This window comes from Alosa pseudoharengus, unplaced genomic scaffold, assembly GCF_046254945.1.
Source record: "Alosa pseudoharengus isolate Yale_2024_CS ecotype anadromous, Long Island Sound unplaced genomic scaffold, YU_APseudo_1.1 YU_APseudo_1.1_scf_16, whole genome shotgun sequence".
Lineage (NCBI taxonomy): Eukaryota > Metazoa > Chordata > Actinopteri > Clupeiformes > Clupeidae > Alosa > Alosa pseudoharengus.
In genome coordinates, this window is record NW_027468630.1 from 35,181,152 (window position 1) to 35,193,785 (window position 12,634).

At 42.7% G+C, this 12,634-nt stretch overlaps 1 protein-coding gene across 1 annotated transcript in view; it reads right to left on the reverse strand.

Moving 5' to 3' along the window:
* Positions 1-6,973: 6,973 nt before the first annotated feature.
* The window catches only part of usp10 (ubiquitin specific peptidase 10), a 32,146-nt gene continuing 26,485 nt past the window's right edge, over positions 6,974-12,634 (reverse strand). Inside the window, exons 12-15 of the mRNA XM_076287869.1 lie at positions 12,180-12,345; positions 10,614-10,758; positions 9,588-9,653; positions 6,974-7,611 (exon numbers count right to left, since the gene is read on the reverse strand). Coding sequence (XP_076143984.1) covers positions 7,424-7,611; positions 9,588-9,653; positions 10,614-10,758; positions 12,180-12,345 — 565 coding nt within the window. The 3' untranslated portion in view covers positions 6,974-7,423. The remainder of the gene's footprint in view (positions 7,612-9,587; positions 9,654-10,613; positions 10,759-12,179; positions 12,346-12,634) is intronic.

The window sequence follows — 12,634 nt, forward strand, 5'->3', positions numbered from 1 at the left end:
GTGACCTATGTCCACTAGAGGACACTATTTCCTGATTTCTATGGACAGAAATCCTGTCAGGGGACCAAAGAGAGCATCACAACAGAATAATTCAAACCAGGTTCAGAAACATCAAATTATGATTGGGGCCATACTGATTTTACTGGAGGAGTTCATTCACATAGGATATTCACTTTCTGAGAAGAAACATGAAACAGAGACTATTGGGAGGAATGCATACAGACATTATTCTCCTGAGGGGAGGGGGGCATTACACCTGGCTATGATATAATGGAGATGAGTTTAAGGAGATCGTAGGAGTCTGCTGATGCTCAGTGGGTCTCTGGATGCCTCCTGTATCCTTTACTCAAGGCTCGGCCCATGATGATGTGTGCGTGCTAGAAAGAAGAGAAGGGTGGAGGTTTGAGGTTCACACCTACCTCAGCGCTCACAATCTCTCTCTCTCACCCACACACACACACACACACACACACACTCCCTCTCTCTCACACACTCACACACACGCATACACTATACCCCACCTTCTCTCACACTCACTCACACACACACACACACACGGCAGCCAGCTTAGAGGTTTATTTAGAGAGGGCCTGCGGAGATCCTTTGAGTGCCGCTGCACACCGTTTGTTTGTTTCCCTTAGCAACTGAGAGGCTCTACATGAGTTGCTGACGGGAAGCTGTGCGATGGGAAAGGAGAACAGAGCGTGAGGTCACAGGGCCCAATCTGGACCAATGGCTGAACTCGGACCAGACAGAGGTGGTAAGACCTGAATACAAATGAATAGCATAATACAACAGCAGTACATAAGTCCTGCTATACAAAAGAGACAAGACAAAGATTGTTTGTCCCCATATTCCCTGAGTGCACACATCACTTGACATGTGGATGCTGCAGGGATAACAGGCCATTCCTGAATGTCTACATTCCCACCGCAAGATCATTGCCTTGGTGTACAAATGTTGTGAACTACATACCAAAACAAAATAAATTCCTCACTCATCCAGAAAACGCCAAGGCTAGAGGAAATGCTAATGAGAGACAAACAGAGATGGCGCTGCGAGAGTAGGCTAGTTGGGCATAACCACTCAGAGCGGTGATGTTGAGTCTAGTATGTAAGTAGCCTATAACAGAGATAGTAAGGAGTTTAGTGTTAAGGAGACTTTGCAGGAAAATACCAAAGCTTTACATTACAGAGCTCAGGTTAGACCTGAAATTAGTGTAAAGCTTAGCCTGGGGTACACCAAGTTAGGCTGCGACTGATGTAACAGCAGGCTTAAGTTGTGCCAGACCTAACAGTAAGGTTATATTGAGACAGACCTAACAAACAGCAGGACTGTACAAAGGCAGAGGCTATGGCAAAGCTTCGGCCGCAGGACAGGATGAATTACAGTAGGCCTACTGTAACAGCTGGTGCCTGGACAGAGCGTTGAGCACGTGTTTGGGATTCCTTTCTCAAGGTCCAGTTTGTTTGACTGGAGCAGGAGGGCTGGCTGGGGGCTCAAAGATCCAGAACCCCTAAGTGAAAATAAAACCGCAAATTACAGGATTGTGAGACCCTACAATCAGGGAGTATAAGTATTGTTTTAAATGTATTGTTTAACGTATCAAATTTTACTCCTTTCTGCTATAATAAAAGTATCATTTTATGCATGTTTGGTTGACATGGCATTCTTTTCACTTTTGCGTGCCTTAATATTCCTCAGGCCAAAAGAAACTAGTTGAAATGTAAACAATGGGGAGTGAGACTGTGGCAACCCTGGACACAGATGAGCCACATGATCTAAGGAACTGAACGAACCCTCTGTGATTGTTCAGGTTCAAGTTTCAATTTCAGAATATCCTGTGTTCATTGTTCATGCATCCAACACATTTGGCTGTAAAAATGTCCACAAGGCTCATCCATCTTCAAGGGAATCAAACAGTGATATAAAATGATGTGGAAAACCAGGCTCAGCTCAGAGATCATTGTGGCAAAAATGAAAAACTCCACATGGAAAAGAAAGCACCCCTGATGACTGAGTGAGATATCGGTTGACGGTTAGCAGGTTATCAAAGACTGGACCAGAGTGGGGCACCAGCCTGTGTTTTTCTGTTCTCAGATTTAGAGACTATCTTTCCACCGCTCAGTGCTTCAGCCAAAATCCACAGGGCAACATGCCTATTAGTGCTGACCAGATTGTTTTTGAATGTGATCTGGCTATAAAAATCCACTCGGTCCTTTAAAAAAAGCCAGGTGGTAAAAAAAAAAAAACAGGCCCAAGTTGCCAGGGCAGCTTGATGAGCCCATCTCTGCATTTAGGTGGTCTGCCTGTGGCTACAGAGGATAGCAATTTCTCCACACATGCTGCGGGCCTGTAAAGAGGTCTTTAACATTGTGGTCACACGAACAAGGAAAATTACATGTTAGCGCCCCAGAGAAAGGCACGGCAGGCCTCAATAATGTACATCTGACCTGGTCTGCAGGAAACATTGTGGGGAGGGGGGAGAGGGGGTGTAATGACACCCACCAAGCAGCATAACTGTAGATTCTAACAGCATGAGGACACCAGGACAGACCTTTCTGCTCAGTATGCACAGGGATCAGCGGCCCAGCAAGAAACCCCATGAACGGGAACCCAGCGGTGAATATCAGCCACAGAATCATAAAACTTGGCCCTGTTCCTGATGAAAATAATAATATGAACACTCCTCCATTCAAGGATCAAGGTACCCTCACACTGAGTAAGGCATCATTAACAGCTCAATTAGACTGGGACAAAAACCTAAAAGGGCCCATTTTGGTTTAAAAAAAAAAAATAGGTCTGAATGTGAAAACACCAACAGGAAATACATCAAAGAATTCAGTGATAAGCAGCTAAAAAATGTTGCAGATAGCAACATTTCAAGATAACAGCAAGCCTGGACACAAACATTGGAACCAGAGATCCTTAAAGCTCTGCTTTAACCCTCTCTGTCTGAACCAACACTGCAGCACTGTTGCTTCCGTTAGTGCACAGTGAGGCCTTATGAGACTCCCTGCACCCCCAGCAGGAGCAGAGTAGGCACAGAGTTTGACAGGACATTACAAAGGGATCGATAAATAAATGAATTGTCTAGACTTGGGATCACGACTTCTGATATTTACATGATTGAGACCAGTGCAAGGCCAACACAGATCTTGAGAATCTGTGATAGAATGTCAGATATGGTAAAATATTACATTAATTAAGTGTTATTTCTTGTCTTGATAAAAAAAAAATACTTTAGAGCCTGAGCTACACTGAACTATTTCCAACTGTATTATGCACAATTTTGTAACCAGGAATGGCAACAATGTAAAGTCCGCACATTAACTCGGCAGGCACGGAAGACCATCTCCAGACATTTCCTGATTAGTTCATAAAACAGGAAACATTTTGACATTCTCGTCATAATCAGCCCTCGAGAATCCTTCATAGTCCTTAGTTTTGTGTATGATCGAGATGTAATGGAAAATAGAATTATCTTCATAAAAACTATTCCTATTTTGAGCATCAGGGTATTAAGTTTACCTATAGATAACCGTTATTGCAAAATAAACGGATTAAAAGCAACCCACAGCTAAGTGGATTTTGTGAGTCTGCAATACATACTAACAGAGTGAACATCAGTTTCTCTTTTTATTTCATTCTTTTGGTTACAGTGCACATTCTTCAGCAGGGAGGTCAGAAGAGTGGAAAGACTGCAATGATCAAATATCCCCTTATTTGAAAGCACAGCATAGTCCTCTGACTACACTTCAGTAGAAACACCCCTTTTTCCTCCACAAGTTTTTATTTGAACAATTGACAAAAAAAAAGTAATAACGCGCTGTAGGCTGAAGATGAGACAGTATAGTTTGTATTTTAAGTTGATTTCCCAACACTTCAAGCTCTCAGCAGACATAAGTGTTAGGAAGCACAGAGTGAAGAGGAGGACATCATTGAAGCTACACGCCAGGACATTTCCTGGTCGTAACAAAGATTGAAAGAAGAAAAGGGAAAATAAACCCGAGGCTGAACATGTACATCAAGACTAACAGCTTTTTTGTGCATGGTTCAAACCTCCATATTAAAAAAAACATTTCCCCCAGAAATAAAGAAAATCAAATCAACATTTGACACCATAAGTGCAGCACTTAAGCCATCTGCACATTTGAACCAACACTTACTTTATGAGTCGACATTTACTTTAACATGGTCCACTTCCTTTTTTTCCCACAGTCACCATAGTGACAATAATAATGGCTGGCAAATCGACTCTGGTGAGTAGAATATATGATGCAATGTAATAGTGAAAAGATACCTATGAATCCTTTATCTATTACATGTTCGTTCAATCACAAAGAGGCAAAGGTCAGTGTACAACAGTTCTGTATACTTTGGTTTCATATGGGGAATGTTTTACTTCACATTATGTCCACAGAATGCAAAAACCCAAATTAGAATGACTGAACTGGTGTTTAAAAGCCTCAAGAAGAAAAAAAGGGTGTCAAAAGTCTTTGCACAGTTCGAACTTCCAATCTCAATAAGAATAAGCAACATTGCAAATGCACAAGTATATCAGTTAGTTGTCCATTCGTCCGTCTGAAGGTGGCTTCTCCCAATAATTGAACATGGGTGAACGAAGTAAAACAGAATTAGAGCAATCTGATGTTTTCCTGTTGAAATCACTGTTGGAGTGTGTGTGTGTGTGTGGATGTGCTGCAGTGAGGAAGGATATAATAAGCTCATTTGTGAGATCTGAAGTGCATGCTCTGCTATATTCCACTGTGGGAAAGAATGAACTCACAACACATCCCTGCGTTCCTGTGGTCGGAGACAGGACCGTGTGAGAGCCACTTCACAAGTGACCTGTTCCCAGAAGCTGGTGTACCTTGCTTTATTCAATGGCCAAGTGTGTGTGTGTGTGCGTGCGTGTTTCTGTGCCTATCTGGGTGTGCAAGTTGTGTGGATTACTGAAGCTCTTCACAAAGCTGTTAGCATTGCCTGTACACATCATTGTGATACAAGAACCACAAAGCAGTTAGAAAGGAGTCATGTTCAGCTCCAAAAATATGTATAATTTAAGTCTATTCTGGAGAAGGGGAATAACTCAAATGCAGTTTCACAACATCAAAAGAAAAAAAGTAGACAAAAAAAAAAAAATACCCAAACAAAATCAATTCTGCGCATTTTGCACATGAACCCAGTTGAGGAGAAACACTGGCAAAAGCTGAAAAAGAAATAAATATAAATCAAACATAGAACTTGTATAACTTTATTCATTGTTGTGCTTTACCTTGTTTTTTTTTTCTCTTTTCTTCAAAAATACCAATTCAGAAATCCTACAGCGAGGAGTGGGCAAAGACAGATAATGGGCAACATATGGAAGGAAATAATGTTGAACTTTAAATCCATAGCATTAAAAAAAAGAATATCAATATTTCTGATAATTAATGGAAAGCACTGACTTCTACACAAAAGCAAACATGATGTGCCTCTTGTGCGCATTCATTCATTGGTAATCGTGGTTCCAAGCTGAGTGCCGCAATCTCTTGCACACTTCAACAGAGGTGCAAGAGAGGGGGGAAAAAAAGGCCTCGGCTAATGGGACCAGAGGTAACCTGAACGTTGCACACCTCTCTCTCACATATATACACACACACACACACACACACACACACACACACACTCTCTCATTCGTTCATTCATTCATTCATTCACGTGAACATCAGCCTCGCCCCTGACCCTTGCCAGTGCTAAGGCAGCTGTCTGTCTGTCTGTCTGTCTGTCTGTCTGTGGGGCGAGGACGGGGATGAGGGGAACATCAAAGAGTTCACCTCTCTGCAGAGATCATTAAGCTTATGGGCCTATGGCCCCACACTCATCCAGAAATAAACTTCAGGGAACAAAAAACAAAAATAACAAAAACAATGAAAACAAACAACAAAAAACAATTGGGGATGGAGGGCTGGGGTGGGAAGGGGAGGTAACTGAAGTCGAGTGTGATGAGACCTTCGCCAGTCATCTCTCTCAAGTGTATACACAGAAAGCCAAAGAACAAGCACAACCACCCAATAGAGTGGTGAAGAGGGCCATCACCCAAATGTCATTTTTTTTCTTCTTTTTTTTTCTTTTTTAAAATGTTTTTTGACATATCTGCAAAAAATGTGCATCTGCACATCCAACATCTCTTATTGATCACTTTTTAACAATTTTCTTACGTGCACAGAAGCGTTTTTATAATTTTTAATCTTTTTATTTCCTAAAGCGCATTCAAATTGTTAGATAATCATTCTAAACTCTACATCCAGAAACCACACCAGGGCTCCCTCTCTCCGAATCAGGAAGCCCCGCTTGTCTTAGCGCACCTGAGCACCTCCGCTCCTCAGCTCTCTTCCATGGCTCAAGCGTTACCTAGATTTGAAAGCATCAGCGTCACGACGAAGAGGAGGAGGCGGAGGAGGAGGAGGTGATGGTGGTGAGCGGTCAGGAGCAGCATCTTGGTTCATAAGTTGCTAGACAGATAGAGACTTTGTACGTGTAAGATCTACACACAATTTTTGCGGTAGTTTTTGCTGGTGCAGGGCCATTTATACTCTGGTCAGAAATTTGTCAACAGGATCATGTTTCTTTTTAAACCGCTGCAAAAAAACAAACAAATGAAAAAATTGAAAAAAGAATTTCGGCCAATAACTCCCCACGCTAAAAGGCAAAAACACTTTGATTTTTCTATGCTGTTTATCTTAAAAAATAATAAAGCAAAGAAAAAAAAAGCACAGAAAAGAAAAAATATCAACTTCTTTCCAGCAGTCCATCAACTACAGCCTCACCAGATAAAGAGTTCTTACTGTGAGTGAATCCACTGTGCCCAGACCGAGTGAGGCTGAGGTCTAAAGAGTCTTGGGTCCATACAGTCCAAAACACCTCCCATCCCCCCCAACCCTCCCACCCCCCCACCAAAGCAGCCCCCCCGCCCCATTGTCCCCCCACGTCCCCGCAGCGGTGCACCGTGGACCCCTCGGGGCCATCCATACGGCCCATGGTAAACCATCTCTGGAAAGTGTTCCCACACTGCTTTTTGTTTTTTTAGAAATGTCTTTTTCACTTCCAAAAAAATATTAAAGGAAAAAGGTGCCGCTGGTAAAAAGCTGGCTCTCAGGACGAGCAGGGGAAGTCGAGGGGGGAGGGGAAAATCTTGCAAGATAAGAAGTTGGGCAGTGTTCCTGTTGAAACAAATGTGAATGTGTTTGTGAACATCTGTATGTGTGTGGCGTGTGTGCTAGAGTGTATGTGCGTGCGTGTGTGTGCGTGTCTGTGTGTATGTGTCTACGTACATACGCATGTCAAACGTACATACATGTGGTTTTGAAAGTGTGCGAGTTCATGTAGATTTGTTTCTGTTGAGGTGTACTGAGGTGTGTTTTGTGTGCGTGTGTGGTTTCTACAGCAGGTCAACGCGACGGTAGTACAGCAGGTAGGCAGTGCGCTCCGCAGTCTGCTTCACCACCTGGTACTGGTTGATGACTTTCACCGCCTGGTCATCGATGCGCAGCCAGCCGTTCAGACCGATGTGGAAGACATCCGTAGTGTAGTGGCCACCTGTAGCACTGTTCCCGTGGTGATACACAACTGCACAGAGAGCAAGAGATGAATATGTTGGTGGGGTGACCCATCCTATTATTCATCACAGCAGTTTACTCTACTAGGTGGGTACAGACTAAAAATGATCAAAAAGTGAGTGCACTAGTTTTAAACAAAAAGCCTTACAAGAGCATATTTGCCTTTTTAACAGCTGACTACATTGGTAACTGATACATTTTGTCAATATATCACAAACCTACAAGGCAGTTGTGTCATCAGGGAACATAGATTTGCTTAATTGAATTTCACTGCACCATATGCCATGAATTTGAACAAGGATATAAAAAATAGTTGCTCACATGCTTAAAAACTTTAAAAATGTATAATTATGTACCTGTGACAAAGACGAACAAACACTTCCTCTTGTCAAAATTAAAAACCAATAATAAATGGTGGACATACATTGTCATGTGCAGCATACTAACTCTAGCATCATAATATGTCCTTGTACAAATCATAACCACATCCATATGTATTCCATATGCGGAAACTATAGCCATGTTTGTTTGACGTCAATTCATCAACATAGGATTAAATCCAAGAAAAACCACTGTGCATGCAAATGTAAACAAACCCATGTAGTTCGTTCTGACGTAGTGGATGGTATTCACCTAGAACACGTGTTCTTAATATAAAGGAGCTTAATACCCTGGAGCTCTGATGCATCTGGATATCTCCTCTAAATAATCCCTTGGGACATTCGTCCACAGTGAGTTTTCCTACTTTCTGGCCATTGCTCATTACATTGTATAAACACACAACTTGCATCAGCATCCTAATTTAAGGAACGGTCTAATTCGGACATTAAAGTGAAACCAGGACTCTAAAGGGGTGGTGATGGTGGTACACTGCTCCAGGATATGCATGGATAGTGTTTTGACTAGGTCAACACAGGAATGAGATTGCATCTTTTGGCAAGTAAACACAGCAAGCGGGGTTTACCCGGGTTCCCCTGATTGCACAAGGCAAAAGAAAGCAGGCTCAAGACTTCCAGAAAGGTTAGAGCTGCGTATTGGAATACTTTTCACTTAGCTTTCCATTGCATTTCCCAAAAGATCACTGGGAGATGGGGAGGTCTTCAGGAATATGTAAGCACTGTTGTAACAACAGTTGCTAGGGGGTTAAGGTAAAGGCAAAGATTTATATTCCGTCTTATTCCAAATTGGTAAACCGTCTTTGGTAAAGATCCAAACAAAGAATGGAAGCTCTGTGGATAAAATGACACTAAGAAGCTGCACTGAAGACCCACTGCCCCCCTCTCTTAGGAACAAGGTAGTCTGTGCTGCTGGGACACACCTGCGAAGTGTCCCAGTGAGCAGGCCGTCGTGCCAGAGGAGGCTTCCACTCTATTCCAACTATGCTGGGATCTTAATCAGTGGACGCCTCACAGTAATTTATTGCGTTTCAAAACCCCTCAGGGATCATATGGATGTTTTTGTTGTTGTTTGTCTTAAACACATGCACACAAAAAAACACTGTGTTCCAACAATTTGTCCTTGTTACGAGTACAAAATCCACAAATGAAAATGATGACATACCAGTACCAAGTACCAGTCCAAGTATGCCACTGAAAGAAATACTAGAGAGAATCCTTCCAGCTACCATCGATACATCAACCTGACCTAGATTCAGATACCTCAGTAGCTCCAGAGATGTCAGAGAAGCTAAGCAAGGCTTGGAATGCAATCTGGCACTGAAAACCAGCAGGCTTGCTGATATGCGGTGGACAGACTTGTAGAAAAATTGTAGACTATTTATGGCAGTACAAATTTTGAATAGCATACACTTTCTGCCAAAGCAACAAGGTTTCATTCCCTTTCATTAATGCTTGCACAATGAGGTTCTTTTAAAGCCCAGGTAACCATATACAGCATGCCAACTCCTCATGCTGATATGCAGATATATCACATTATAATAACCCCACACACTTTCTGCCTGTAAACAAATAAAATAAGACTACCCACCTGCAAAGAGCCTGTAGGTTCTTTGGCCTTTGAAGATTTTGCCCCGCACCCCTGGAGACAGAAGATCTGAAAGAGGAGTATTCACAGAAGAGCATGTTGAGCACACAAACAAAACATTGACGCAGTGTAACGCAATTATTACGCCTTTGGATTTGGGTTTTGGTTGGGTGTCTAAGCACTTATTTTTAGGAACAATGTTGGGGTGAAAACATTGGCTTTTGGAAACAGTCATCCAGATTGCACCCACGTTGCAGACGGGTGAGATGGCAGGCGGGACTCATCCACCACTTACTGGACTAACATGTAGCCTACTTTTAACAGCAGGAAACCAAACAGGCTGGATCCAATTTCTGGGGAGGAGGAGGAGGAGGGGGAGGAGGCCAATGGCTCACCCCCCTCAAGCTTAGCTGGGTATTTTTGGGCAACATTCTATCTTGTGGGAGCTTGGGTTTCATCCAGACGGAACGCAGGGAGAAAATAATTGCCAGAGCGCTCATAGGGACTCATTCTCAGGCCTGTTTCAGTTCTGGTAGGGTGACCCACTTGGCAGTGAGCATGAAGCGTGGAGGTGTAGGAAGATGGGCTGTATGCGGGATTATGGCATGTCTAAATATTAGCTATGCCGCAGGTGGCTGGCCAGCCTCCATCAGTTGGTGAGTGTGTGTACTGTAAACAGTGGGCTTTCTGCAGGTAAACAGACTCTTTTTGGGATGCTACTTCATAAGGTTACAATTCTACATTTGTTAACACTGCAGAGTCTGCTATGGTATGGTATGGTATGGTGTGGTATAGTATGGTGTGACTAGACACAGTAGCCTATGATGGGCTGAGGATGTTGACCTTGCAGGAATAGCTAGTAACCTCATGAATAAAAACAAAGTGAAGAACCAAACAGTTCTAACAATCATGGTTCTTGGACATAATTCTTACTGCATTCTGATGGTCGTTTCCTATTTAATACAATCAACGTGTGCACAACGATTGATTGAGTAAACTGATGTATGAACCAGTCAAGTAAAGACATACCTTTACTGATTTCCAGATCTACAGGGTAGTCAATATTCTTGATCAGCTTTTGACATCCACCAGTCTTCTCAAACACAAATCTCTTGAGGTGAAGGACTAGAACAGGGGGCAGCTCCTCCAAGGTAACTCTCCGGCTGATCTCAATCTAATTCAGGAGAAAGAACAGAAGTAAAACAAAGGGTCATTAAACAACATACTCAAACCCACATCAGAGGGAACCATATAAGCTGGGTACCACCCACTCATTCAGGGACAAAACAGCACGCCCTGAACCAGCAGAGGGGCACATCTAAGAGCAGGACCCAATTTCCAAACCGCTGAAGTTGTTAACAAATCAGAGGGAACATAAATCCAGACGGTGTAACAATTAGTCGTCACAAATCTGCATCATCAGCAAGTCGTGTAACAAAAGACACTTGCTGTCTTGCAAAAACAAAATACCTCAGAAGAGAAAGAAAGAAAACAAACAATGGAAGAGTGGGGGAAAAAATAGGCAGAGAGGTCTATTGTGCCAGCTGGTGGACAGATGTGGGCCCTTCATCGGTATTCTCCGAACACGAGGTTATGGCACGACGGCAAGAGCCTTTACTACGTCCTGACTAGGAAACATCAGGGCTGTGGAGCTCTGTGGCCAAAAGAGGACATGTAGCATAAACAGTTTCTTTGTGTCCTGAACTGTGCAGTCTTTGGAGGGTTTATGTGTGTGGGTCTGTGTTGGGAAAAGGGGGACAATAGATTAGATTCATTTCAACCCAAACAAAAAGTCTTCGTCCAAACAAAACGACAGCCACTCCAAAGGAGGCAAATTCAGCTCAGGGTAAGATGGAGGAAAGATCAGGGAGACACTGCACAAACATTGGCACTGTCTAAACAGATGCTGACAAACACAATGGGGCTGCGGTTTTCTTTTGGCATTGTGCAATTTCAAGACATCCAGCTTTATGAACAGACAGGATGACCTCCAAAATTAACTATAGCAAGTGAACGTATGACCAAAGGTGTAGACTGATATGATATCCATCATGTCTCAGGTCTAAATGGTTTCTACTCGGAACATAAATATCTTCATATTTCCACCCTAAAGTCTCTGTCTGCAATTCTGCACTGGTGTTCTCTTGCCGTTTAGTCTACATGGACATGAAATGATTATACAACTGATGGCTGAACTGGGTGTGGTAGGGGCTGAAGTATTCATATGTACTGCTTAGGTCTGCAAGTATATTACATACAGAGGACAAACATATTTCTTACATTTGTGGTGGTTGAAATCCATTAGTAAGAGTTGTATTGCATTATTTTTTAGTAAGAGTTGTATTGCATTAATTTTTCTATTATTCCTAGTTTTATAGTGAGTGAGAATTGAATTTTGTCAACTTTAGTCACTTCAGTGCATAAACTTTCTCAGTGTGCATAGTTCACTGCTCTGATGTGCTTGGTTTCTATTTGACAACTAGCCTGTGCCCATTGAGTTCTAACACTGGTTCAAGCCAAGCATATTACAAATAAACACCAGGCTTCAATGGTCCACATTGTACTCTGCATCAGTTGTGGAACTGAGGTTCCTACCTCCTGCTTGGTTTTAGTGGTGTAGCCCTGAACAGACTCGCGTGCCACGAGCGTCTCCAAGGCTTCCTGGACGGTGCGGATCTTCTCTGATTGGATGTCCAGCTGCAGAGTAAAGAAGGGCTGGAGGGTGGCCGACTCCTTGGAGCTCTGCTGGTACACCACCGACCTACACACAGGACACACACGCGAAAAGGGTGTTACACTCGTTCGTGGAACAGGTCAGGCCATGTTTTCTGTTACCAAACAACTTTGTTATGGACTGACCTTGTTATTTTTCTCTCCAAAATGACACACACAAATGGAAGTTTGGCAGACATTCATTAGGAAAAGACATGCCCAATAAGGCCACAACTGTCATCAGCTTCCAAAAACAAAAAAGGGCAGCATGATTTCTATAGAATATCAAATTTTCCACATCTCTCCTGGAATCTGAGAATTAATAGGGCAACATGATT